Source organism: Protopterus annectens, chromosome 15.part0, assembly GCF_019279795.1.
Source record: "Protopterus annectens isolate FY-2018-M chromosome 15.part0, PAN1.0, whole genome shotgun sequence".
In the NCBI taxonomy this organism is placed as follows: domain Eukaryota; kingdom Metazoa; phylum Chordata; order Ceratodontiformes; family Protopteridae; genus Protopterus; species Protopterus annectens.
Genome location: NC_056749.1, coordinates 108,221,452 through 108,249,038, shown reverse-complemented (window position 1 = coordinate 108,249,038; position 27,587 = coordinate 108,221,452). Strand labels below are relative to the sequence as shown.

The window sequence follows — 27,587 nt, the reverse complement described above, 5'->3', positions numbered from 1 at the left end:
ACAAAATGTTAGCTTTCACTTTCAAAACTAACAACTCAGCTGAGGAAGCTCTGTTCACCAACTCTGCTGGTAAATCATGGAATTCACTTCCTGCTGACCTAACTGTAGAACCCTCTTTGGCACTGTTCAAAAAATACCTTACACTATACTTCAAAAAATGTTGGCTATGTCTTCGCTCCACCCCCGACTAATTGCTTCCCTCCTCTAATGCGGGCCTAATGAGGACATCTCGCCTTAGATATTGTTTTTTAACCCAGTAACTCTGAATTAACTAGATTGAACAAGTGACGTTTTGATCTCCTTTAAAGTATGCAAATTTGTAAGAACCTATAATCTGATATATAAATATGTATGCAACGTATACAGTGACATGGCTTGGAAAATGAAAAGGGATTTATATGTAAATTTGTAACAGCTTCTTATTTTGAATTATTTTGCACTAGGAAATGGCTTAACGTGTGTGTGTGTGTGTGTGTGTGTGTGTGTGTGTGTGTGTGTGTGTGTGTGTGTGTGTGTGTGTGTGTGTGTGTGTATATATATATACCTGCCTTTTGCCTGCTTTCTTGCATTTTTTTGCAATGTTTTGTTTTTGTATTGTATTTTTGTTCTTTGCATCTGTGTGGAGCTTTTCTCCCCGGGCCTCTGCTGAAAATGGGTATGTATCCAGTCAGACTATCCCGGTCAACAAATGTAAAATAAATAAATAAATAAATAAAATTTAGGATCACATTATCATTTTCTGAGTTAGTGAAATGAGTATTATCCATTAAAGTAAGATTTGAAGATGTAATGACAAGACAATATATTCTGTGGTAGAAAAAGTGGTCATATTTACTCGGACTATGAAAGTGTCACTACTGTATGTATGACTGGACTGGCTTTAGATGCATTTAATTATGTGTAAACAAAAGTTATTTTATCTGAATAAACCTGTTTTACTTTGGATTACTTTTTCAATTTTTGCTTGTGGATTATTGGAATATCATACCAGCTCTGGTCTGATTAGACTGTTTGTTTTAACTTCAAACTTTGAACTTTGGCTTATGCTGTGTATCGTGAATTTGGGTCTGAAAAGACGTGCTACATACCAGGTACAATAGTTCTCCTTGGCGCGCCCTTCAAGCAGATTTCAAGATTAATTTTACATTTACCCTGATATTTTATCTGCTTGTCGCGCACTATCTACCGTGGGTATCCTTATTGTTTATCTTTAAACAAAAGTTATGTATGCTCTTCAAAACTCACATATGAAAAGGTCCGGGCAGGTGACACCACCAGTTCACCATTCACAACAACAGACAGTTGGACTTGTATGTACCCCATATCCTCACATACAAAAATGCTGCTCCATAGCAGGTTTTGTTTTCAAGGATTAATGCTAAAGCTTAAAACATGTGAGCCTCTTTTTATATCAAATGCACCCTCCTGCCCCCCCATATTATATAGTATCTCAGTTAACAGACACTAATACCGAAATAAGAGCTAACCCTTCTCATGTCAGTACCACCTTAGCTATATCACCAAAGCATACAGATCTGTTTATTAAAGAATAGTGTAAACGTTTGGTAGCCAAAGTGTCAAAATTGTTCTAAATTTGTTATATGTCTAAGAAGGCCAAAGGGAATATCACAACATCTGGTACACTGAATAACATTTACAGCTTTATTCACTTTTTCTGAAGGATGAAGATTTATTAATGGTAGGTAATCTGGAACTATAATAATATGACAAAAAAGTTAAACCAGCTAATAATCAATGTGTCATGTTTGCAAGTGGTTAAACAGGTTTGCAGTACAGCTGCAAACCATGCAGGTATGCTATAATGCACAGCACTGTCACACAGACATTTATAAGGATGGGAGGCAAAACTTTTTTCTCTTTGTATCTTCATAGGACCTAGCCTGATGGCTTCTCTACCTGCATGCAATCAACCCATTTGTTCTATAGGGGCAAGAGCAACACATTCCCAGGTGAAGCAAACTCCCCTCCAATCCATTTGTTTCTTACCAGGATGCCTAAGCTGCCCACAAGTTCCCCTGACAGTGAGAGGTGGGTGGTAAGGAGTGGGCTAGCTTCCTTGTCCCAGGGTCCCTCCACTTTGGTGGCTCCCCATTCTTCACTATGTGATGTCAAAGAGCATGTCTCTGCACATGAATTCCTGTATTGCGTTCTTCTTGCATAATAGCACCACATGCACAGTACGCCCAGGTAACATGGGTTTAGTACCCAGAACTCCTACCACGTCACCCAAATAATGAGCCTCAGCCACCACCATCCCTCCCACCATGGGCAAGCCAGCGATGAATGCTCACTTCCATCATTTCCAGCCAGTTCCTACAGACACATAAGCTGCTCTTACAACACAAGCCACCTGCACTGTCAGGGATTATCTTCTACTGCATAGAACTGGCAAGAGGTAAAACTTGACCCAACACCTGTAATTCTTCTTACATTCAGTGCCTACAATACATGATTATATCATACACTACCTATCAGAACTCAGCATATCAATATAGTGATCCTAGCACATTCCTTCTCCTCCTAACTATTATAAAATATAGCAAATAAAACACATTTCTCATATATGGCTCATATGCCTTAAATTATTTCTCAAAAGATCAATCCTCTGTATGCTACATAAGCTTTTTTATACACTACTAACCTAACATCATTCCTTGCCATCACCTAGCTCGCACAGTTAATAATATGCTAAGTAACCTTGGATATGGTTAGGGCGAGCCCCCCCCCTCATGATTCTGACACACTATTGTCGAAAATCCATATTCAGAAGAACATATACAACACCAATGCCAACTGGGAACTGGGCACATGCCCTGCTTCAATGATGCTATGAGGTGCAAGGAAGCTCTCAGACATTTTAAAGATGTTCCTGTGTACATATGTATATTAGACAATAGAGAAGACAGAACATATCAATGAAGGAGAAAAAACTATCTTGGAGACATAGCTACAAAAGCACGATCTCATAAGTACTGACCATCACTGACCATAATGAGTATTTGTGCCTGTCATTATACGTGTGTGTGTGTGTGTGTGTGTGTGTGTGTGTGTGTGTGTGTGTGTGTGTGTGTGTGTGTGTGTGTGTGTGTGTGTGTGTGACAGACAGAGAGAGTTTTGGTACCGAGAGATTATGTCACTTATAAAGACTGTACTGCATGAAATGGTAAACAGAGAAACTTTTTTCTTGGAAAGTGGCACACTTAGTCTAATAACCAATAAATGGTATGAGCTTGCAGTTTTGTCTATGATCTACTTGTTTTAAATGCAGCACTTACATAAATATTTATAAATATTTCAGGTGATATGATGGTAGCGAGATTACTCTAAACGTATGTCATTTTAGTTGGATAGACAATTAGCCAATGTACATACCTGCCAGTTCTTTGTCTAAATCTGCAATAAAATCTTCCAGATCTTTTGTGTCACCAAGTTTTGCTGTAAAAAATAAATATTGTCACCTTTAATATACTGTTTTTACTTCATTATAATCTATACAGATTTTATTTCACCATTTTGTGTTACTGCTAAAAACGCTATACAAAATTACATATTTTATGTGGTTCTGCAAAACACTAGAAAACAATAACCAAAATGTATAATTTGAAAGAATATCACATCAGAAGATACACGCAATATTCAGACAGCCTTACACGTTGATATTTATATACCACAAATCAATAAATAAGGTATAATTAGTTTTTAGAAAAAACATACAATTGGATGTTCTAAGCAATTTGAAAAAGCTTCTGAAACTGTCACAGTATTCTGTTTTTACAGGTTAGAGGTGAACTCTGCCTAATCTATAAAGCAATGTCAGATGTAGTAATAAAATAACATGCACATTTAAGGACTCTTGTAAACATACATTCTCTCTAGTACCTCAACTAATGCCTTCAATGGAAAATAGCTTTTTCAGTATTATATGTAGTCCTACATTTAAGGCATACACATGATACAGTGTAAAATACTGCTATGAAGTAAATAGTAGAACAGGGACCTTCATACTAAAAAATGGATATTGGCCTAGTAACTTCCAAAATTATGGAATAAGCTTCCCCTTACAAGCAGAGCAAATCAGCCATTAAACTTCTTAATAGTCAGTATCTATCAATCTATATATCTGTCTAGATATAAACCTAAATGCTGACCACAAAACGTTAGCAACATAAACATTGACACACTACTTCAGCACATGCATAAAAGTTATAGTAAGAAAAAAAAAAAAAAAGATCAAAACTTCATTTTTGTGGAGGGATAAGCCCACCTGCACTTCTAACATCCCTTACTAATTATATATACTAACTCTGAAATCATACAATGTCAGGGAAAGGGCATTTATTATAACCTGAGAACTGTGTGATTTCACACACTTGTTGGCCACCTGTGTAGTCGACCAAATTTTGCATCAGAGAGGTCATGGCTTTATCGTAATGTGAGAATACCTTTTAATGTAGCTACTATATTCTGGGTGCTTTCTTTATTGTACCCAAATAACATTCGCATTTCTGAAGTACATTCATGTTACAACAATAAATACTTCATGGAGCTTGTATTTATTTTTTTTAATTTAAAGTATAAAAAGAGAACACACAGAGGAGCAGCAAAGAATACTGTAGTTTCATAATGCATTTTCTGAAGTTCATTTCACAGTTGGGGTACCCTTTTTGTGGACTCTGCATGTCTTCTGCTTGCTTTTGTGTGTTTTTACCAGGATCTTTAGTTTCACCCCCACATCCACAAGGGAATGCTTATAGGTGAATTAGTAATCCTTGTAATTGTTTGAAAGTGTACATGGGTTTGAGACCTACAATGGACTGACAACCCATGCAGAATTTATTCTCTGCCATATGCCTGTTGAACACCAGGATAGTCTACAGCTCCCAAGAACCATGAACAGATAAAGCATGTATCAGAAAAGGAATGAATGTAAAAAAATAAATAAAAAGAAATAAAAAGAAAGGCAGCATTTTTAGAGGTATTTCTGAAATGGTGCATTCACTTAATAGCATATCCATATTCCTGGCCAGTAGGGCAAAGTGACTTATAAAGCCACTCATAATCCCTGCAGACTACATTTCCTACAGATCTTGCTACTTTGTTTCCCGTTTTATGAATTAATGCAGTCTTGATCTAACCACTTTTCAACTTATCCAGTATGATTTTCTACCATAGATGCTCAGAATCAGTTATATGTATTCACCACTTCTTCAGTGAAGAATACATCCTCATGGGATGCCTTATCTAGCATCATTGTCTCTAAGACCTTCTGTTCTAAAGATGTAATCTTCCAGATTGTCATAAGAGTATGTTGTGTAGTGATTTTACAGCGATACCAATGTAATGTTACTATAACTATTTCACTCTGTAAATCTATTACTGCACACCAGTTCAGACTGAACATAATACATCAGTGTGCAAGTTATTGGAGTTCACTTTTTCTGCTTTCCTTATATTGTATGACCTTTACTGCCTTCTCCAGTAAGTACAAAAGTCAGTATTTTCTATCTACTTCTGCAGGGGGGGGGGGTTTGTCTTAGGAAAGGTGGATCTTCTCATTGCAAGCCTCTCTCTGATCCTTGACTGGGAAAGACTCCACTATATGTTATGTTTGTCTGTGTAGATGAAGGTGGTGGTGCTGAATTATGAGAAGAAAGTAAAGGCACATATGTGCAGGTTTTATTTTGTTGGCACTGATCCTATAACATGCATTACTAAATATCTGTTAAGGGTGAGAATGGAGCAAAATGCAGTGACTGACATAGACGATTTACATGGCATCCATACCCCTTGAGTGCTTCAGCCATGCCACTGTTCCTGTTAAATGGAGATTGTCTTATTTTGTGGTGTGTGTGTGTGTGTGTGTGTGTGTGTGTGTGTGTGTGTGTGTGTGTGTGTGTGTGGGGCTGTGTGTGTGCATGTGTGTCTGTGTGCCTGTGTGGTGTGTGCATTTGTGTGTATGTGTGTATATGTATGTATGTATGTGTGTGTGTGTGTGTGTGTGTGTGTGTGTGTGTGTGTGTGTGTGTGTGTGTGTGTGTGTGTGTGTGTATGCATGTATGTATGTGTGTGTGTGTGTGTGTGTGTGTGTGTGTGTGTGTGTGTGTGTGTGTGTGTGTGTATATGCATGTATGTATGTGTGTGTGTGTGTGTGTGTGTGTGTGTGTGTGTGTGTGTGTGTGTGTGTGTGTGTGTGTGTGTGTGTGTGTGTGTGTGTGTGTGTGTGTGTGTATGTGTGTCTGACCAAAGGTGTGTCTGTAGGAAATGTGTGTGTGAGTGTGTGTGTGTGTGTGTGTGTGTGTGTGTGTGTGTGTGTGTGTGTGTGTGTGTGTGTGTGTGCACGCACTGCAGCATAGCTTCTTAAGACATGGCAGGAAGAGCATTTCTCAATGGAGATACACATTAGTAGGATGGGATGGGGTACTAAAAGAGCAGCAGATCTGAAAAGCAGCCTCCAATAAGAATCACGTGGACTCCTGGGAATATTTCTGGGAAGACTGCTTGGAACTGGAAATAAATGCAATCATATCTAAGCTAGCAGCATCAGTGCCATACAGTTGTAAAATAAACTGAAATTTGCTTACTGGTTTTAACCTTTATCCTAGATTTGTATTTGTTAATCGCAGAAGATCTAAAATCAGAAGTATCTTGAAAGTCATAAATTGTAATCTTTGGTATGGAAGAATTTTTTTGCAGTAATGAAGAACAGCATATGACACATAAAACTGCCTTCAGCATCGATGATGAGATGCAATGAGATAATGGCATTCATTCCCACTGGAAACCGACAACCATAAAGCATATGGCTGTGGCACTGGAGCATATTGGTGGGTAATGAAACACAATCCACTCCCTAAAGCAATAGGTGTCTGTCACCAGTACCTGATCTGATCACACAGAACAAAGTGGAGCCCTTTCTGGTCTGTGAACCAATCAGGATTATAGCCTTACTATCACTCCACAACCAATTGCATAATATGGGAAAATGCCATACCTCCCTTCAGACATCCAGATCTTTTTTGTGGATACTGCCACATCATGAAACACACATTAATCTTATCGTGGGAAAGATGAACTTTATTTTCACTCCATGTGAAACATTAAAGTTCACCGTTAAAGTCTGTCTAATTCTCACATAGTACATTACAAGCATCTTACCTTTGGTCACTGGTGGCACGTTCAAGTTCTCCTCACTGCAGTTTAAGCTGCTACCAGGCGATGAATTTCCACCTGCAAGTTACAGACAACATAGTTAAATAATAACAAGACTGCATCCATGCATAAAATAAAACAATATCTGTAAGTTTCATAGGTATGAAATTGTGCAAATATGACAGTGGTAATTGCACCTAAATGTTTACACATAGAGATGTTTTAGCTGTTAATGCTTGAAAACAAACCAGCTACTGAAAACCAACACTATGATTCATATTAAATGTTTTAATATTTTTTCCCCTACCCATGCTGTGGCCAACACTATAGTTGAAAACAGCTAGACTATGAGTCCCATCTGCACTCAGACTCCATCCAAACCACCTGCGTAAGCTATCGACCGGATATCAACTGGCCATACAAATGACAGCATGAAATTGGCTGCTACAAGTGATATAAGGACAAAAAAGGAATGCGAGATAAGTCTTCAGTGTTGCTTTCCTTCAATTTATTTTATTTTTATTTTACATTTGTTGACTGGGAAAGTCCGACTGGATATATGTCCATTTTCAGCAGAGGCCCGGGGAGAAAAGTTCCAAATACAGTAATGAAATTTTGAAAACATAGTTAAAAAGGATTTTTGACTATTAAGACTCAACTTAAACTTTAAACATAATTAATATACATATTTTTTACAAGTACAGTCATAGAGAATAACATAACACAGAGAGTTATTACATAGCTAAGCAAAAATTATTTAGGAATAGTTAAAAAAAAAAGAAACAATCAAAGCAAGAGGAATCCAGTACCAATAGATTTAAAAATGAGAAGCAATTAATTTGTTACCATGTTACCATTTGTTGCCATTCTAACATGGTAAATAATGCCTCTACAATTTAGGCATTCTACGGTTTCCAAATGTCCATAACCAACTTTAACCATGAACAGGCGTAAACCTAACACACAGAAATATTCACCCCAAACTAATTCAAACTAATTTCTATGGATACAATGCCTAATTCTCAATAAATAAATAAATAAATGAATAAATGAGACAAACACTATACATATGTGGCATTATGCCTTTTAAGATTGTCTTGATAAAGATTGTGATGGTATGTATCATATGATGTTTCAATTAAGGCCACTCAATAAAAAAATCCTGAATGCGACATCATTTTTCAAAAACAAAAGCCATAAATGTAACTCTTTTGTGTATGATACTGAGGTCCCTTTTCCTTATATGCTGCAGGTGATGCCCCCTATCACACCTCTTTATTATAACCAACACCAAAGTTGCTGCATCTTTCAGGGGACTGAGTAAAAGCCCCTTGATGTTGCATTTTAGAGAACTGCAATTCAGTAGGCAGTATTCAGGCAAATATCACTCAGAGATGACTATCTCAATCAAATGTATAACCTCCTATGACAATACATTGAGTATCACATAATGTTTTGTTGTGTATAATTTTATTTATCAACATACCCCTATATTGTGTTTTCGAATCTGAAATGTTAAGTTGTCAAGTGTATGTAGTTCATGGACTGCTATACCTGACTACACTTTGCACTCTGATTATTTTACACTGATGTATGCACAGTGTAAAGTTCCTTTTCCTAGGTTACCCCTCTTGGTCAGTGGGATTTACCCAATGAAGAAATCTGAAATAAAAATTAAGAGGTTGCGGACTGAGTATAATAAGCTCACCTTTTCCAGCTTGGGACTGAGGGGAATCCTTGGTGATATGGTATAATTGTGATGTGACCTACTCACAGCAAGATGTTTCTCATAAATCCGAGGGGAACAACATGGGTGTCAGTGAGTAGAATCATGGACTTGGTATCAGACATTGGTGGGGATGATAATTAGATGTGGATTCTGCATACAAGTCTATACCCTGCAATGCACTGATCTCAAAAACCCACCACCCAAACTCCCACCCTTAACTGTGGAATCAGTGGGCCACAGGAAGGCTATGTGTGGTCTAGTAGATTAGTGGTTAGTTGTCAAAGGAGCAGTACTATTTTAAAATGCTGACTTTATGATGCCAAAATATTTTTGTTTTCTTGGATGAATTTAATCATCTAAATTTGTCACAAGATGGAGTGTCACATTACAGATGCAAAATATAAAAACAAGTTTAATTAATACCATTCGATTCTGAAATCATAATTTTAATTAATTAAATGCTCAGTTTTAAACATTAGTCTGTCAGCAGCTCTCTTTCTGATCCATTTGTAATTTCTTTAGTTAAGTATTAAATTTAAGTTTTTGTCTGACCTGTTAAATATTTCCCTCTCTGCATATTTACCATAAAAGATGTTTGACATTTAACAGGGTAACTCAGAGTTTTGAAGAATCCTTCTTAAATGATGTTTGCACTCAGTTACAAAAAAGTAAGCAGCACCAGTCCCAATGCTGGGTATTCCTATGCAGTTCTGACCAACAAAAGGATGACCAGTTAGCTCCATAGACTATTAATAGTATATACTGGTTGTTATATCAACCGGATTTATAGATGCTGGTTTAGCTACTGTTCAATACACTGTTGCATTGTTTTACCTTATTTTTAGTGTATCTATAGCATGGATGAAAATGGACCTTGATTATTTTCCTTCAAAATAATTAAAAATAAATTATCAAGAAATATGTGCTATTATTCATGAAGATCATAATGGAGAGACAGGTAGATAATATATGAAAGGAGTATCTAAACTGATGAGGTACATGTTGTTCTTTGGATTAGTGATACATATCTGAGTTTAATTTTAGTCACTGATATTCCAATCCTCATTAGTGCAAGTCCTGGAATACGAGATTGAATACATTAAAATGCAGACTTGTATATAGTAAGTCTGAGATAGAATATTCCCTTTTCTCTGGGCTATGGCAATCTTGGAGCTGGTATGTTCACACATACACACATGTTCAGAGAATGCCAGGGAGTTGTTTCCCCAAAATATGAACTGCAGAGGGACTTAAACCCCTGCAAAAAAAACAAGCAAACTTTGAAGAATAAGAGTGGTGACGTTTGACAGTTGCTGCTCACCTGTATTTCCAGACTGTTTTTTCCTTTTTTTTTGTCTGTAATTCTGGGGCTCACACAAGTCTCAGAATTACAGTAGAGAGACATTTAAAACTGCTGAATAAATCATCAGTATAATCATTAGTACTGGTAGAAAATGAACAGTTATTACTCTTAAGAAACATGCATTCCTTTTACTGATGGTTAGTTCCTCAAAAGCTATGTGATTAAACAGACTGTAATGAAACAACCTGTCAGAAAGTCCATAAATCTGCAGACTGATATCTTCATTGGGGAACCTCCCACATTTCCATTTTGTGCCCCATACACCTTCATGGTTAATATAATCCGCTCAAGGGTCTCTGTATCTTAGGGTAAGGAGAATCCCTTTGCATAATTTCTCTTTGATTAATGTACTTTTCAATGAAATGATCAAAACAACATGACTGATAAAACCATGATCTATGAATTCTGTTAATTGTGAGTTTTGGCCAGTTTAACGACTCGTGTATTTAACAGCGTACACGTTATGACACACTGTCCAAACATCTTTAAAGTTTCATCTGTGCTGTTATTAAACTTGCTTTTGAAATAAGGAATTCCATGCATATCCAAAACAAACTTAACTGGAACCTTGGCATTCATCAGGGTAGTAAATCGCCATGTAGCATTTCTAGTCTGTATGTTTGATTCGTATTATTATTGTTTACTTTTCTGCTATAATAATAAAACATTTTTACAATCACAATAATTTTGCTTGCATGCTACCCTAAACATCTCAGCACTTTATGACTTGCAAAATCAAATTACCATGACTTCAGTATAGATCATAACACACATTTTAAGTAAAAAAATTCTACATTAACTCGTATTTAAGAAGGGGACCTGTCTGTTGAAACTAAGCATCTATGCAAAATAAATTTTTATTTAAAGTATGTATCTGAAATTGAAATCAGGATATTTCTAATAAAATAAATAACTCCGCTTTTTTAGAAAAAAAATATAGTACTAAATTCACAAAAGTGGAATTTTTAAACCATTTACTAGGAAGTACTTACATATGGTCCTGAGAGGCTCTTACATATGTATATGCAGAAATTTTTCAAAAGTTATAATTTTTCTGAGTTGTAAAGTATTTGCTTCAAAGTCAGAAGTATGGCATAATTTTTAAATAGGTTGACTCCAGGACTGATTTAGTGTATCCAAAACAATATAAAATCAACAAGTTTTTAACAGAAAATTTTTCACTTTTATGTATTTGTTTTACTTCTGGATATAATTATTACTTTATTTAGTCACTGACTGACAGATTGGTCCACTGATTGATCAGTCAATAGATCCATTGAGCGACTTATCACATAATCATATCTCAAACTGATGATTAGTAATGGTAATGGTCTACTCAGATACTACCATTTATTGTAGCTAGATTACCAGGGTACAAGCAATGCACACAATGTAGCACTACATGGGTGTCCACTACGATTTAGCATTTCATTTAAGCTTCTGATAAAATACTCACCAGTAAGCAAGAGACATAGTATGTATTTGTCTGTGTATTTGTGTTTTTATTGTTTATTTTGATAAGTGTAGTTTAAAATGCTGTGATGAATTCTAATAATCAAACTTAAGTAAATATGATTAAATAAATGTTTAATTATGCAATAACATTCCATCATTTAAGTGCCCAAAGCATGAAGCTGAATGTCAGGGCCCTAGTAAGTGATGTCATCATGCAATAAATATGCAACTCTTGAATGCCTTACTACCATTTCATTAAATAAGTTACTTTAATTTGTATTATACTGGAACTTTTGACATGTTATGCAGAAAACACATGGGTAGAGCCTTTTACAAGTTCAGAATAGATGCTTCAAACAAAAGCAGACACCTGAACTTTCTAGCCATACTGATTTAATTTATTAAATGCCTTGTTAGCCAGATGATATCCACTGTGCACCACAAGACCACAAGGCTGATTAAGTGACATGACCACAGTTTCACAATAAGCAGGCTTGAAGCAAAGCCTCAAACCCAGGACTGCAGGTTGAGTTTTGTTTATATTCATGATTCTTTATGCAGATTTCAATATTACAGCAGCAGGCTGTAAACATTATGTATTCATATAAATCAGTAGTATTGCAAACATGAAAAAAGTTGCATTTTAGTTTAATTTTCTAAACTGTTTTGCTATCAAACAATATGCTTGTTTTCCACAAGTTACTTTTACTATTGGCAAGTGTGTGTGTGTGTGTGTGTGTGTGTGTGTGTGTGTGTGTGTGTGTGTGTGTGTGTGTGTTTGTGCACGCGCGCGTGTGTGTATGTGTGTGTGTGTGTGTGTGTGTGTGTTTGTGTGCTTGTGTCTGTGTACCTAAGTTTAACACTGAGTACCAAGTATCTTAGAAATGTTACTTCTATTTTATAAATAACAGCCAACTGTGCTAATGTGCAGAGAATAATGTCCCAGCATCTGATTATTTATATGGGTTATCGGGGGCCCTAGCCAGTCACTGAGTATGTTTTATATCAAGTGAGATATTTTATTCCTTGGCAGTTTTTTTCTTCTTGTTCCTCTTCAAGATAATGTTCTTAAATGTACACTTTTAAAAGTAAAGTTGTTATCTGTAATCATTTGACATGCTTGGCTGCAGGGCCTATTAAGGTCATAAGACTACAGGACCCGAGAGCTCCAACATAGTCTTCCATCCACTGGTTCTAAAAACTCAGTAAGTGATATTACAGATCCTGTCACTTAACGTGTACATTTACACATAATTCACTGTATCTGCACTCATATTCAGAAAATACATGTTTGCAGAGCAGAAGGTTTCTCTAACTTCATAATTAAGCAGCACCTCTCTTCTCACTATTTTTTTACTGATTTCTGGGTGCTCATCCATCTTGCTTTTATAGTTCTTTATTTCCGTCATGGCACTTTCTGGTCAGTCTGCCATTTATTTCTAATTAAATAATTTCTGGCACTTCTGGCAGATGCTCTCGATCTAGATTCCCTCTAATCTAAATAAAACTGTACTTAATAGGCTGTCAGTCTGTTACAATCACATTGCCAGGATTGCCACTGGCCTACCTTTTAGAGCACATCATTGCATCAACCTTAAACAGCTTGGGTGGCTACAGCTTCCCAGTCTCATCCAATATAACCTTCTGATTATGGCTAATAAAATCCTCTGTTATCCAGATAACACACCAGCTCTTAAAAGTATGATCACCCCCCACAACAATCCAAGACTGCTCCGATCCTCAAACAGACTACAAATTAAGACAATTAAAATTAACAATGTAGCCGGTGACTCCCTCTTTGCAAACTCTGCAGGCAAAGCATGGAACCTCCTTCCAGCTAACATTACTTTGCTCTCCTCCCTATCCCAATTCAAAGCTAAACTCAAACAACATCTGGCACTAAACTGGCTTTGCCACTGTAACAAGCCTGGCTAAATCTCACCATGAATGTATATAATCTATTAATCAGATTACTGTTTATTTTTTCCCCTGACTGTTACCAGGGGTAACTCAAACTTGAGATATTGTCTTATTTCATGTCTGCTTATGTCATTTGCAAATATCTTATCTGTAATATGTCTTCTTTGTTATTACTTATCTGTCTAGCTTGGAGCTTTTCTCCCCAGGCCTCCCCTGAAAATGGACATTAATCCAGTTGGATTTTCCCGGTCAACAAATGTAAAATAAAATAAAAATAAATAAATAAATAAATGCTTCTTGTTTGTAGAGATGGAGAGACTGTGTGTTATGTGTATGTGGGGGGGTTATATGTGTTATGTGTATGTGGGGGGGTTATATTACACACAGAAGAGATAAGATAAGATCAGATGTGGCAAATGCTGATTCTTCACGTCATTAATTAAAAAGTAGGGGGACCAAAATGGCTCTACAGTAACAAAACTATAAGGAAGTAGCCTGACTGTTCTAATGAAAATAATGCAATGTTTTATTCTGTCTACCTTACATGAGCAAAAAAATGCACTGCCATCTGGGTTGTATAATATACACATGCACTGCACAGAAATGCCGACAAACTGATATTCTTGCTCACGTGGAAGGAAAACGAAGTCACTCTAACTTGAATAAAAGACTTGTGGTTTCTCATCTACTTGGAAGATCCATTGCCAAACTTTCCTATGCTTTCTCCATTAAAATGCAAAGCACCTAAAATTAGAATTGTACTATTTCTACCTCTGTTTTGAAATTACCCTTCTATACATTGTATTAAAGATAAGCTGACACAGGACATATACACAGACGTTTAACACTTACAAGTCAAGTAACTACAACTTCAGAGCCTCATGTCTCTAAAACATTGTAATATGTGGTTCGGAAAATTTGAAGAGGATAAATCTTTCATAAATGCTTCTTAATACTGATTATGTTTTGAGTTAGTATGATAAAGGAAACATTTTCTGGAAAATGCAAGAAGTTGTGAGAATATTTTTGCTTCTTAATAAAGAGCTGAAATGTGTTGTTTTAAATAGAAACAAATTCTTGGATAGCCGCAGTGCTAAAGGAAAAAAATTAAATTTAAACCTCTAAAGAAAAGCTGTGAAGAACCAACAGACACAACTTACTCAAGATTTTTAACAAATTTTATCAGTTTCATTCTCTAGACAAAATGGATCTAAAGAGAGATTCATCAATCTGATAAAGTTCTCCCAGGTAAAACAAAGTGCTATCATTTGTTAATAAATGTATGTTATATTTCTCCTCTGGTTGCACACAGGTTTTCTTTATTGGTTTATAATTTTATTGTTTTAAAGATCAGATAGAATTTAAAATTTGTTATTCTTGTCATGTTATTTTTCTTGAACTATGCCTTGAATGTTGTTTTCCAACAAATCGTCATTAGTAGAAAACTTGTCTCATTCGATTACATTTGTCTGATTGCAGAAACTGACAATTAGTCTATCTAATATTCCTTTTAGATACATTAAGCATTCTACCTCCCCTACACCTCTACTATTCTCCACCTGCTCCACACTTTCTTTAATGCCTAAATGGATTCCCGCTCTACCACCCATTCTGGTAGTCCATTATGTGGGCTCATAACCCTTTCCTTGAAAAAAGTCTTCAAAGATGCAGGGAACATGTGGTCCAAATAGCTTGCTTTCGGCATCTCCTCTCTCATCTTTGCCCTCCTGTTCAGGCTGACTTCTTTATGTCTTCCTGCCTTGAGCATGTATAGCCATATCATGAGTCCCCTCTGTCCCCTTGTCTCTAGTGAGAAAACCTCTGACTTCTCTAATACCTGTTTTATATGCCTTCTGCTCTATCACATGCATGATTCCAGCTGCTTTTCTGTGGAATGCTTTTCATCATTCTAATGTCACTCAAATTGTATGACATATAGATCTGCACACAATACCAAGGTGTAACCTGACCAGGACCAGGTAGGGCAGGATTATTATCTCTTTGCTCTTCAGTCTAGTCACCAAAGTGTGCAACCAAACATTCTGTTCACTATCACAGTTCTCTCAACGCTGTTCTTGTTTGTCCAGTCTAGATATGATCAACTCCCCCCAGATCAGTTTTGCAGTCTGGGGTGATTATCTCCACTCGTCTCAACTAATACGTCTTTTACCAGACTTCCTTTTAACCAAGTACAGTACTTTGCCTTTTCCATGCATACACATCAACAAGATCATTCGGTCAAAATCATTGCTGTCACTGTGACACACATTGTGCTGCTGCTTTAAATCTCTTTGCATCACTTTGCATCATGACCATTTGTGTACATTGTGCAGCAGATTTTTAGTGTGTTTTGCAATGGTAGTCTTAGGGCTTAAGTGATTCTTTGGAGTTAATACGTTTCAGCTACGCAAGCCTGAATGCCACCAGACTATGAACGCTCATAGTAATGGTTGAAGATGACTAGCCATATAAGCTTCACAGGGAAGGAACAACTGAGTCATTGATAATGATGAACATTTGGAAGTTTTCACTCACCAACATTCTGTACCCATGCCGTAACCCACCTTAAAATGATGTTTCAAGATACACATCTTGTACAGTTTCTAAGAAACCGTGAGTATAAACTCATTTCTGCACTAAAAAAAACTAGTTTTAAGAGAATAACAAAATGTTACTTCCTATTTCAAATTAACCATCTCATCATTTTGCAATTATTTCCAGTGAAGAGCAAACATTCAATCTCTCAGATTATTGTTAAAATATTCAGCTTCAAAACTTTGCCCCCTCATCTTTACTTCAAAATTACAAAAGGCATGACACGTATGGATGATACAAAACTGACATGTGACAAAGAATCAGTGTGACAAAGCTTCAGAAATGTTTATGTGCCTCAGGGGATTTTTACAAAGTCATGATATCACTTATATGTTTGTTTTGTCACCCTGTGACCTTACACCCACAGTATGCACATTCTGAGTCACATCACCGCCACCCCTGCACTGAGCTTTAGGAACTGGGTCTCAAACAGAACCTCATTTTAAAATTACATTTTGTTGAATAGCTGTCACTCCCTCCCACCCCCTGCAATTTTAAACACAGGTTCTTTTCTTCTTTTTAAATTTCTTTTATACCATGGAGCAAAGTTAATAAAAGATCAATATTCCTGACACTGTTCTGAAATGGATTCAGAAATTCCTGTTTTTGCACCATACTTAAGAGTTGGTATGAAAGCCTTAATGAATAAATGTGGGTAAGACTTACTGGAAATAACAAAGCATCATTTATTTCTGTATCTTGTGGTGTTGCTTGGAAACTGTTAGTATTTCTGATAGTGCCTTCATATGGATTATATTAGACTAGGTTAGGGAAGTATCAGTTTGTTAGGGCTGTATTTTGTCTGTCTTTGACATTGTGACAACTAATTTACTATTTATTTCAGAAGACAGCAATATCTTGTCAGACTATTTTTGTTGAAAAAAGTTGTAACTGATGCTATGTTTAATAGATTCTTGCTTGTCATTATTATATTATGAAAATCTGCAGTTGGAAGCCAGTGTGTTGAAACATTATTTTTTGAGAAACTTGCCTATCTCTCATGATACATTAATAGAATAATTGTAAATATCTTCACAGACATTTCCATTTGAGGTGCCTTTGAACTGCCTGACACAAAACTGCACAGAGGATTTTTTAAAAGACACGCACATGTACAAGCACAGGTGCACACGCGCACGTACACACGTGAGACACATATGCATGATGAATCTCTCTAGTGTGGAGAATGCCTAGAAATTTTGTAAATTCTATATATCCTGACAGTGCAAAGAATAAACAATTTGTAATGGGTTTTCTCTGTACTTTCTTCCCATAAGATGTGGCAGGTCCCAACAGGTTTCATTTAAAAGAAAAATGAAACAAATAATTCTGCTATCAGAATGGCTTTCAGTTATTGCTACCCCAACTAAGATCTGTTGCAAAACTTCTCTTTGCCATACTAGTAAATGGGGGGGGGGGGGTTATGACCAAAATCTGCAATTTAGTGCAACTGATTAAGGCTATATCCTGTTAATGAGTTTCATTCTGTAGTCCTGGGTTTGATTCCAAAAGCCTCAAGTTTCCTAACGTGACTCAGAGGAAGTCACTTACCTAAAGAATTTGTTTCTATGTCACTTGTTAAAAGACAATGTTTAGTAGTTAAGCTAGCTAATTAAGTCCACAGGAATGAGAAATAATTATCACGGGGAAGAGAACACATTTGTACCTGATGGGGAAGACCATCACAGCACACCTGAGCGTGTGCTTATTGTGGGTGCAACTTAGTTATACCATTGGAAACTAATCCAAGTAGGGACTTGGCACACTGTTCCCATGTTTGCCATGGGAAAGGATGTAGGGTAATTAAGCATCAGCACACTCCCACTTCCACAGAACTAGCATAATGAATGTGGCAACAGAAATGTCATGCCTGTGTTAGTTGTACAGGAAATTGCAGCAAAATTTGTAGTTAACCAAAAATAGAACAGATGATGACAATGAACTAGAAATATATAAGACATCACATGCCAATGTTAAAAAGTTCTTAAACAGTGCTGAAGATGGAATTATGTCTCTGAAATTCAGGCCATCCAGTATGTGGAAGCAGTACTTTACATAGCATTATATTTACTTTAACAGATAGAGACAATCAGCCTATCTAATTTGCCATGTGAATGCAATTAACATTCTTCCTGCTTCACATCCCTCACTTCCTCTTCATCCCTGCCTCATGTTCAGTTTACTGCCTTGGAGGACTCCCTCTGCAGCACCTGTTCTAGTAACCCATTTTATATGTCCATTCCACTCCTTGTGTCTGTATGCCCTGCAGTGATACAGACAGCAGACAATTCCATTTACGGACTACAGTGAGACAAACAGTCTTACTGTACAAGTTTAAGTGTCTACAGCCAATACAGGACTGCCTAATCTGCAAATCCAGATATGACAGGTTTCATCCAGTTCCTTCAACTTTGGGAACATTGGATTTTAAGTCTGCATGCTATAGCAAGCAACTGCTTGTAAATCCTCCACCTCATACACAAAGTAGAATGAACATATGATGATGGTGGTGATGATGGTGGGGGTGTTGATGATGATGGTGGTGGTGATGATGGTGATGATGATGATGATGGTGGTGGTGATGATGATGATGAAGGTGGTGATGGTGATGATGATGATGGTGATGAAGAAAACATGCTGGCTTAACTGCTCTTAGATCATTTAAAAAAAAGCTATAGCATCCTTGTACAATGTAGAGACAGTTGGGGCTATTCAATGAGCCACACTTTAAAACCACAAAATTAAAACAAATTTAAATCCCACCAGTGTGAAGTACACATCCTACGTAAGTAAATAATGTGGCCTGGCAGTATTTCTGTATTTGTGGATGTAAAAAGAATACATACCAAACCCTAGCATGAATGAGGTGTTTTAACTCAGATTACATAATCCTACAATATAATCATCTATCATCTCAGAGAAAGACATAAGTAAATCCATAATTTTGTTTTTTGATTTTTAAGATTCTTTATCTTTGCTATTAGGAAATGTTTCTGTTATGATTGGAGTCCATTTAAATGTTGCATTATGTATCTCGTATTCCTGCAAGTTTAAAAAAAAAATAACTGAATGGGAGACAAAGTGAGGGAGACCTGTGAGGGGCAACTGATGAATACATTTTTGTAAACTGCAGTGACAGGCATAAGAAGTCAACCTCCTTGATTTTAGTACCATCATGCCAAGTACTTACTGTCTGATTCTTCGCTGTCAATGAATTTGTTGCTGTTTGTTACCAGCAGCTTCATTTCCTGCAGGTGTTGTTCGTACTGCATCTGCTTCTGGTCGAAGGGAGACTGGAAGTCTTCCAGAACCACATCGAATTCTTTCAGCAGGGCGTCAAAGTCTTCTTCTTGACACACTGAAAATTAAGCAATCAGATTGTCATCACTCTGATTTTATTCAACTGAGAAATCAAGTCTTTTTTTTATGACAAGCAGCAGAAAGTGACAACTTGATAATGCCAAGTGACTTGTGCCTAGTGATGAAAAACCTGGGTGTGCAGCCTGTTACTCCTAATGATGCCATTTTATCTAGGATATAGGGAAAAGACTGGATCTTCAGTCAGACATTCCCACTGTAAATGGTAACTTCACAGATGTTATTCATTGGTAATGGAAATGCCATGTCCTCTCTAGCTGTCTTTGTCATTTAGGAAATACAAGTTTCCTCTTTAACTGCTGTGTGCACCTCATAAAAATGAATCCAACTTCAGATGGCTAATCATGCATCCATACCAAATGTTTACAGGTGTACACTACAATGTAAATTCAAGGTTAGTCTAGCACAGGAGCTGTTTAAGGGATTATCCCAGTGCAGTAATAATATGGACTAATTATCATAGCCTACAATGACAGAGCAGTGACTCAGCACAAAAATGTGCCATCAGCATTTAGGTTGTCTACTGAGCCCACTTCCTAAGGATGAGCTGGGAGGGTAAGATTAAATGACAAAGGGCAGGTTCTTCTGCCTCAGAGGAGAAGAACAGGGTACCACTGCTGTCATGTATCCTCTGCTGTTGAGTCATCCCTGGACTGGACACTCAAAGTAAGCAGGCAATCCACGTCTGCAGGAAGTATATATCACATGAAAATAGATCATGCAATGCCACTACATGTAGCCCATCAAGAAAAAAACCCAGCTCCCAGGAAGGCAGGCACCCATTGTTTTTTAGATGTCACGCATTACAATAAAAGTCAAGTGGGGCGGGAATAATGAGAGGGGTATTACTTGTTAGATGGTTACATGCCTGTAGGCAACCAAACAAGATATACAAAATGGTTACTCACCATCCCATAGTCTGAAAAGAAAACATGAACAAGAATTGTGCCAATGTATAAGCTGTAACTAGTTGCCCCAGCTTTGAATTGTTCTAAAACCCCACATTTAAGAAATCATGGAGGTAATTGATGAGACTTTTGTCTCTTGTCGTATTCTCTTCCTATAAGGTAATGATTAGATTGAACAGCCAAACACAGCCTAATGCAGCACTGAGTTAAACAATATATTATTCATTCACTAATCTTGCCTTTTACCTTGCTAAAATATTACAAAATGATTTGTGCTTTGTTTTGGATGGTGATGCTACCTAGACAGCCTCCAATTGTGAAGGGGAGTCCAACATGACTGCAGTGTGAGTCTGACACCTCCATGAAGGACAGAACTAAAAGAATGGAGACCTTCAGTGTTATAATATGGATCTCAAAGAATGAGGTTCTTCAGTGCTATAATACAGAATTCAGAAATGAGAACCTTCAGTTTTCAAAGCAGCTGTTAGTCCACCACATACATGCAACATGGAACTCAAAGAATTAGGGCATTCAGTGTTATAATATGCAACTTAAAGCATGAAGCCCTTCAGTATTACAAACAGTTATATTTGTAAAATGTGTAAAAATGTTTAGAAACCTGATAATATTTTTGTTACTGAGTATATATGCTTTTAACTTGGTTATTATTAGTTCCCTGGTATCTATTAGATAGCGTCATTGTCTTTAACTAGCAGCGGGCACTTTATAGCTTGTTGACCATAACTTTTGCTAAGACACGATTTAAAGTATATTGCATGTTAGAAAACAGCAGTTATTGCCACATTTTTCTGTTATTTCCACTTACATATGAAAATGGATCTACTTAATCTGTCTAAAATGGAGTTCATCAAACTCTAGCTTGGTGTACTGCTCAGTCTGTCATAAACTCCGCTGGAATGGAGAAGGAAGATATAACTGCTTTAAAATGTTTTTTCAGGAATGCACCCCCCAGGGAATTCCCCCACCCACCTAACTCTGAGATCACTCAGCCTAAGAGTTGCAATAGTTAAACAGGGGTGTGTTAAATACATGCCCCCTTACTTAAAGGGAAGCAGGGACTTCCCCCAGCAAAAGCATTGCTTTTTAAATTGTTTATATGTTTTACATTTTTCTTCTGGCCCACGATCAGTGAATTGCACAAGTTTAAAATCTGTTACATTTTATATAATATTTAGCAGAACACATTTCAAGGAAATGAGTTAAAAATGTTTTTGCTTGACAAACTCAATTTCAAAGACTTCATTAGATCTGAATAACATATTGATTTTTATGGGACATTCCATGGAAGTCCCTAATCCCCAGGCACAAGATCTTACATGGGATATCTGCAAGTGTCTAGTATTTCATAATACTTGTGAATTATAATTGTAATTAATAAAAACACGTATACCCTCCAGCTTCTTATTTCCACCCCAGATCCAGGCACACTGTTCAAAGTGCTTCAGGGGTACCCAGTTCCCTGGGGTTCAATAAAAACCATTATAGCTACTACTCGTATGAAATGATTACTACAGCAGCAGTTTTAAATTCTGAAACCAGTTCAGCAGTGCAGTTACTCTTTCACACCCTCTTAAGCACATGGCTTAAGTTACAGCAGTTTTAATTTCTGAAACCAGTACAGCAGTGTGGTCACTCTTTCACACCCTCTTAAGCACATGGCTTAAGTTACAGCAGTTTTAATTTCTGAAACCAGTTCAGCAGCGCGGTCACTCTTTCATACCCTTTTAAGCACATGGCTTAAGTTACAGCAGTTTTAATTTCTGAAACCAGTTCAGCAGTGCAGTTACTCTTTCACACCCTCTTAAGCACATGGCTTAAGTTACAGCAGTTTTAATTTCTGAAACTAGTTCAGCAGCGAGGTCACTCTTTCACACTATCTTAAGCACATGGCTTAAGTTACAGCAGTTTTAATTTCTGAAACCAGTTCAGCAGCGAGGTCACTCTTTCACACCCTCTTAAGCACATGGCTTAAGTTACAACTGTTTTAATTTCTGAAACCAATTCAGCAGTGCGGTCACTCTTTCACACACTCTTAAGCACATGGCTTAAGTTACAGCAGTTTTAATTTCTGAAACCAATTCAGCAGTGCGGTCACTCTTTCACATCCTCGTAAGCACATGGCTTAAGTTACAGCAGTTTTAATTTCTGAAATCAGTTCAGCAGTGCGGTCACTCTTTCAAACCCTCTTAAGCACATGGCTTAAGTTACAGCAGTTTTAATTTCTGAAACCAATACAGCAGTGTGGTCACTCTTTCACACACTCTTAAGCACATGGCTTAAGTTACAGCAGTTTTAATTTCTGAAACCAGTACAGCAGTGTGGTCACTCTTTCACACCCTCTTAAGCACATAGCTTAAGTTACAGCAGTTTTAATTTCTGAAACCAGTTCAGCAGTGAGGTCCCTTGGAGCTCAGGGATCTGTTTACACAATTACTTTTGTAAAAAGACTGCTTCTGGTCACCAATTTCAGGTCTAAGGATCGGCATGGTAGGTTTACCAATCAGCTTTCAGTGTTAAAAAGGATATTGTGAAAGAAATTAAGAAATGATTGTACTAAAGTAGTATATATAAAGTCAGTGGGGTAGGAAATCCCTCCAAATAATGGAGAAACATTTCACTGTTTTTGGTTAAATACTTTTGTACTGTTGTGATGGTGTATCACAGTCCTCTGACTGCACTACAAGTACACCCGGAGCGATTTCAGTTTTAGTGGTGTAATTTGAGTTGTTGTTGTTGTTGTCGGCAAACTGTTCATGTACCGTGTCACATTTCCTATCGCTACTTTCAATAACTATGTGTGAGATCATGACGTTACTCATCTTCATCTACACTAACTGATGTGCAGACTCACCCATATCAGCTGCTTCTGTATGAGATGACACTACCTGTCAGTTACATTATCAAGTCACAGCTGTATCATGAGTGCACAATGTACGCATTTATTATTCATCCATTATCTTTAATAACCTTGTCATTCAACTGAGATATATCAATTTACATGGTGACTTGGAAGACAAATTATTTTTCTACCAAAGTGATTTCTTATTTGTTTTTGTGACTTCATTTCTTGCGGAAAGTACCACAGAGGTAGCTCTATAGACAGAAGGTTTCTAAGTCTTGAAGGGGCTGCCACGTATGGCTTAGGTGATGAAAGTGCAAGATATCACATGCTGCCTTGGAACTTCCTCGCAGTCTTACTCGTCATAAAGGAAATAACATCTAAGCTAAAGATTTCTTACCTGTGTAATCCTTGGACTTTCTTATGAGTATCGCAGAAAGACTGCAGTAGCACTTGTGCAAACTATAAAGAAGGTTGTCATGCACAGAACTCCTTGTTTGTATAGGTTTATCTTTTCAAAGTCACACTCTACATGAAATTTTGAGGAATGTAAGGTATCGGAGTCATTCATTACACACACCAGCTACTTATCTTGAGCATGCCACTTTCAGGTGTGAATTCGTGTTACAAATGACAAAATAGTTGCCATAATTAGGCAGGTTCTAAAGTGCTGAATTACAGAAATGGAATGTTTATCTTTCTTATTTTTTATTTATAAAGGTGGTTATAAACTAAGCATCATAGATAAATAAATTAGTGCAAAGAATTTGTAAGATTAAAATGAATATCGAGTGTAGCTATACTATACATACATACTTAGACAAATTAGATGCAACAAATCATAAAAGAAAAGGAGCATAATCTCTGTCATAACGGAATACATATAACCACAATATGTAGTGAAGTATTCTTACACGGGTACAGTTTGGTGTAGCACAACACAGCTGTGCAAGCTTCTGTTATTCATCAGGTTCTGGCCACACTATATCCTACAGTATTAGTCTGAAAACCACTTAAAACTGAGACATACCCATAAATAAGATACTGAAACAAGTATGCAGTCTTCAAAATTCCTAATGCAATAAAATGTACATGTGGGTTAATCACATACCACTACAAAAATTCTGTTCCACAGAATTTGTGACATTGGCGAAAGAAGTGTTCTTAAAAACTTAAACTAAACTCAGAGAGATGTATGAGTGGATAAGAGATGCATGGCAGAAAGAAAAGAGTACAGAAATACCTAGTGAGTTTCATTGTTAGGAGGAGAGACACCATACCTCTCAACCTCTTAAAGCAACAAATCTGGACAAAGCCATGAATAAAAGTGGAACAAAGCAACAAAAATAGGGACAATTTTTAAATATTGCTCTTACGAACTTAGAAAGTTGATGGAATAACAGGCTTTGCGTTAGCATGAATTTTCTGAAAGATATGAAGTCTGAAACTCATGTCTGTCATTATTTTCTAACTTCATTCTTTAATGATTTACCAGTAATTTGCCAAAAAAACACAATTTTATGAAAACTAGACCAAAAATATGAGGCCAAAATATGGACATTCTCCAAAAATCTGTGCAGCTGAGAGGTATGATGAGGCACAACAAAACCCAAGAGTTAGTGAGCTGCCCCACCCTTCCTTCTTACTGTCGCTCTGCAACAGTTTCTGAAGCTAGCATTTACAATGGTGCATGCACGTGCACTTCTTGGTGGTCTGATTTCTCAGTATCACAAGAAAAAAAACTGTGTCACTCATGTCCATTAAACCTTTCCTAAATGACTGAGAAGTCTGCATTTCAAAGGAATGGATACTAGGTCATATGGAACTCATATATTTTACAGACGCACAACCATATACACACACACACACACACACACACACACACACACACACACACACACACACACACACACACACACACACACACACACACTTCCAGTGCAGGGATTTAACTATTTACATTCTTACATGTTTTTAGAATTACATGTATATATGGCAATAGTTATCAAGTGGATCTCTCACCACCTTTGACATACCTAAATGCATTGTCTTGTAGATTGCTGCTATATTTTAATGTTTTTTAAGCAAGTAAGGTTGAACAAAAATAGCTTATACATACATTAATCCATCTATTTTCAGTATCCTGCCTCAGACAGGTATTAGAGAATTTAATCTAGTTAATGGTAGCACCAATGTGTAATACCAGCATGTCTGCTAATAAGATTTACACTATCTTAACAACATTTCTGATATTTCTCCAAAGCCAGCCTCGTCTACTTATACGTGTTTCTATCTCATTATTCAATTATAAAATATGTTTTTGCAGAAAAATGCAAGCACACAGAAGCAAGTGGACTTGTGTGCATTTGCGCACACACACACACACACACACACACACACACACACACACACACACACACACACACACACACACACACACACACACACACACACACACACACACACACACACACACACACACACACACACGATTTTAAGAAGCTACCCTGTGGAAAACATCAGTATTTTTCTGAATCTTGTTACAAAAACTCATGGGAATGACTGAGAGAAATACTAAGGGGATCTTCCAAGTAAACTACTTCCTTACCTTATAAAGCTTCTGATATCACTAGACATAGTTAATGCTAGACGAGAGACTGAGGGATACCTTTATATTTTCGATATGCAGCAGCATTTTAAGCGTTTATTTTGTGTCCTGTTGAATTTAAATGTTCCATTTCTTACATTGTACAATAGCAGCAGTATTTTAAAATGGCATTGGTTGAATCTCCAGTAGTAGCTGGAATATAAGCACTTACATTACCTTTACTGATCATACTATTTAATGTGGTAACATGTATTACATGTTATGCCTAGCAACAGTGACAGTGCTTTGGTTTTTATGGTAGCTATGGCACAAAACCTTTTGATAAAATAATCAATGAGATTAACTAATGGATTTATATAGTTACTCAGCATGGTTTTAATAGTCCAGTAGTATATAGGGTTGAAAAAATGCTTACAACTACTAGGAAACAAATGTGAAAAAAAAATGACAGAGAACAAGCACATTTTATGGGGAATACAGTATAAAGCATAATGAGTTGATTAGCTGTCTTAATGATTGCACTAGGGACAGTCACAGATCCCTTTTAAGTGCAGTCAAAAATATTCAGAAAGGTACTTACGTTTGGAGATCTGAGATAACCTTTTCTACATTTGGTTACTTACCTGTGCTCTGTAATCTTTCTGATGCCATGATATGCAGTCTGATGAAATGTGTAATATATTTCCAGATGCTATGTCCCACCAACAGATGTTGAATTTAGTCTGCAAATTCTGAACTGCTGCAGGGAAATATCAAAACTGTTTATGCCTTAAGGGCACACCCTCCTGAGAATATATTCCACTGTGAAGTTGTACGCCACCACCTCCTTCTGGTAGTAACAGCCAATGTGCTGTAGTGTAGGAGGGGCAGCAGAACTTTCTGTTTCTCAGGGTAAGATTAAGTGCAAAACCAGATAGGAAAGTCTTAATATCTTGTCATTGGGTACTGGGGAGGTGGTGGGTGGAAGAGCCTAGATGCTGACAGTGGTAAATAAACATTAAGTCATGGAATTAAAAAAAAAAACACAGACAAACTACTACAGCCATGCAAGCACAACATGAAGAAACTGGAAAAGATGTTTTTATTCTCTCTGCTGCTTTAAGGGCTTTACATTTATGCAGTGAATTGGCTTGACAAAATGCTGGGCTGCATAAGGCAACAAACAAAAGTTTCTGTTTCTGAATATAGTTTTGGGGAAAGTAAAACATTTCTTATTACCTTGCAGATTTTAAACACATGGTTAAATGTAATATTTCAAACCACATTTCATATTTTCCTGTCCATTTTGCCTCTTTAGTTCATATGAATTGGCCAGAAAAGAGAGCCGCATACCCCTTAAGCAGTGTTGTTTATGTCTGTAAATGATGCAAGACTGTTAGAGCTTCACATATAATGTTATGGCAGCTCTGTTAAACAGGTGTGTGTTGCAGCACAACCTTTTATGTGGGCTAATGCTTCTGAAAGTCATTGCTAAAGGATTATTGTGATCTATTGTTAAGTTAGATTTGTAGATTATTCTGGCAACAACTATATATCATTGGAAACATATTTTCATTCTTCTCAGTTAACTTTGGAACAGATCCATACTAGCCCTGACCTTT

General features: G+C 36.8%; 1 protein-coding gene across 1 annotated transcript in view; it reads right to left on the bottom strand.

Annotated features, from left to right (window-relative positions):
• Positions 1-26,743, bottom strand: part of LOC122789966 (regulator of cell cycle RGCC-like) — a 32,942-nt gene extending 6,199 nt beyond the window's left edge. The window contains exons 1-4 of the mRNA XM_044057466.1: positions 26,610-26,743; positions 19,423-19,590; positions 7,177-7,248; positions 3,394-3,456 (exon numbers count right to left, since the gene is read on the bottom strand). Of these exons, the coding sequence (XP_043913401.1) occupies positions 3,394-3,456; positions 7,177-7,248; positions 19,423-19,590; positions 26,610-26,637 (331 nt within the window). The 5' untranslated portion in view covers positions 26,638-26,743. The remainder of the gene's footprint in view (positions 1-3,393; positions 3,457-7,176; positions 7,249-19,422; positions 19,591-26,609) is intronic.
• Positions 26,744-27,587: the final 844 nt, after the last annotated feature.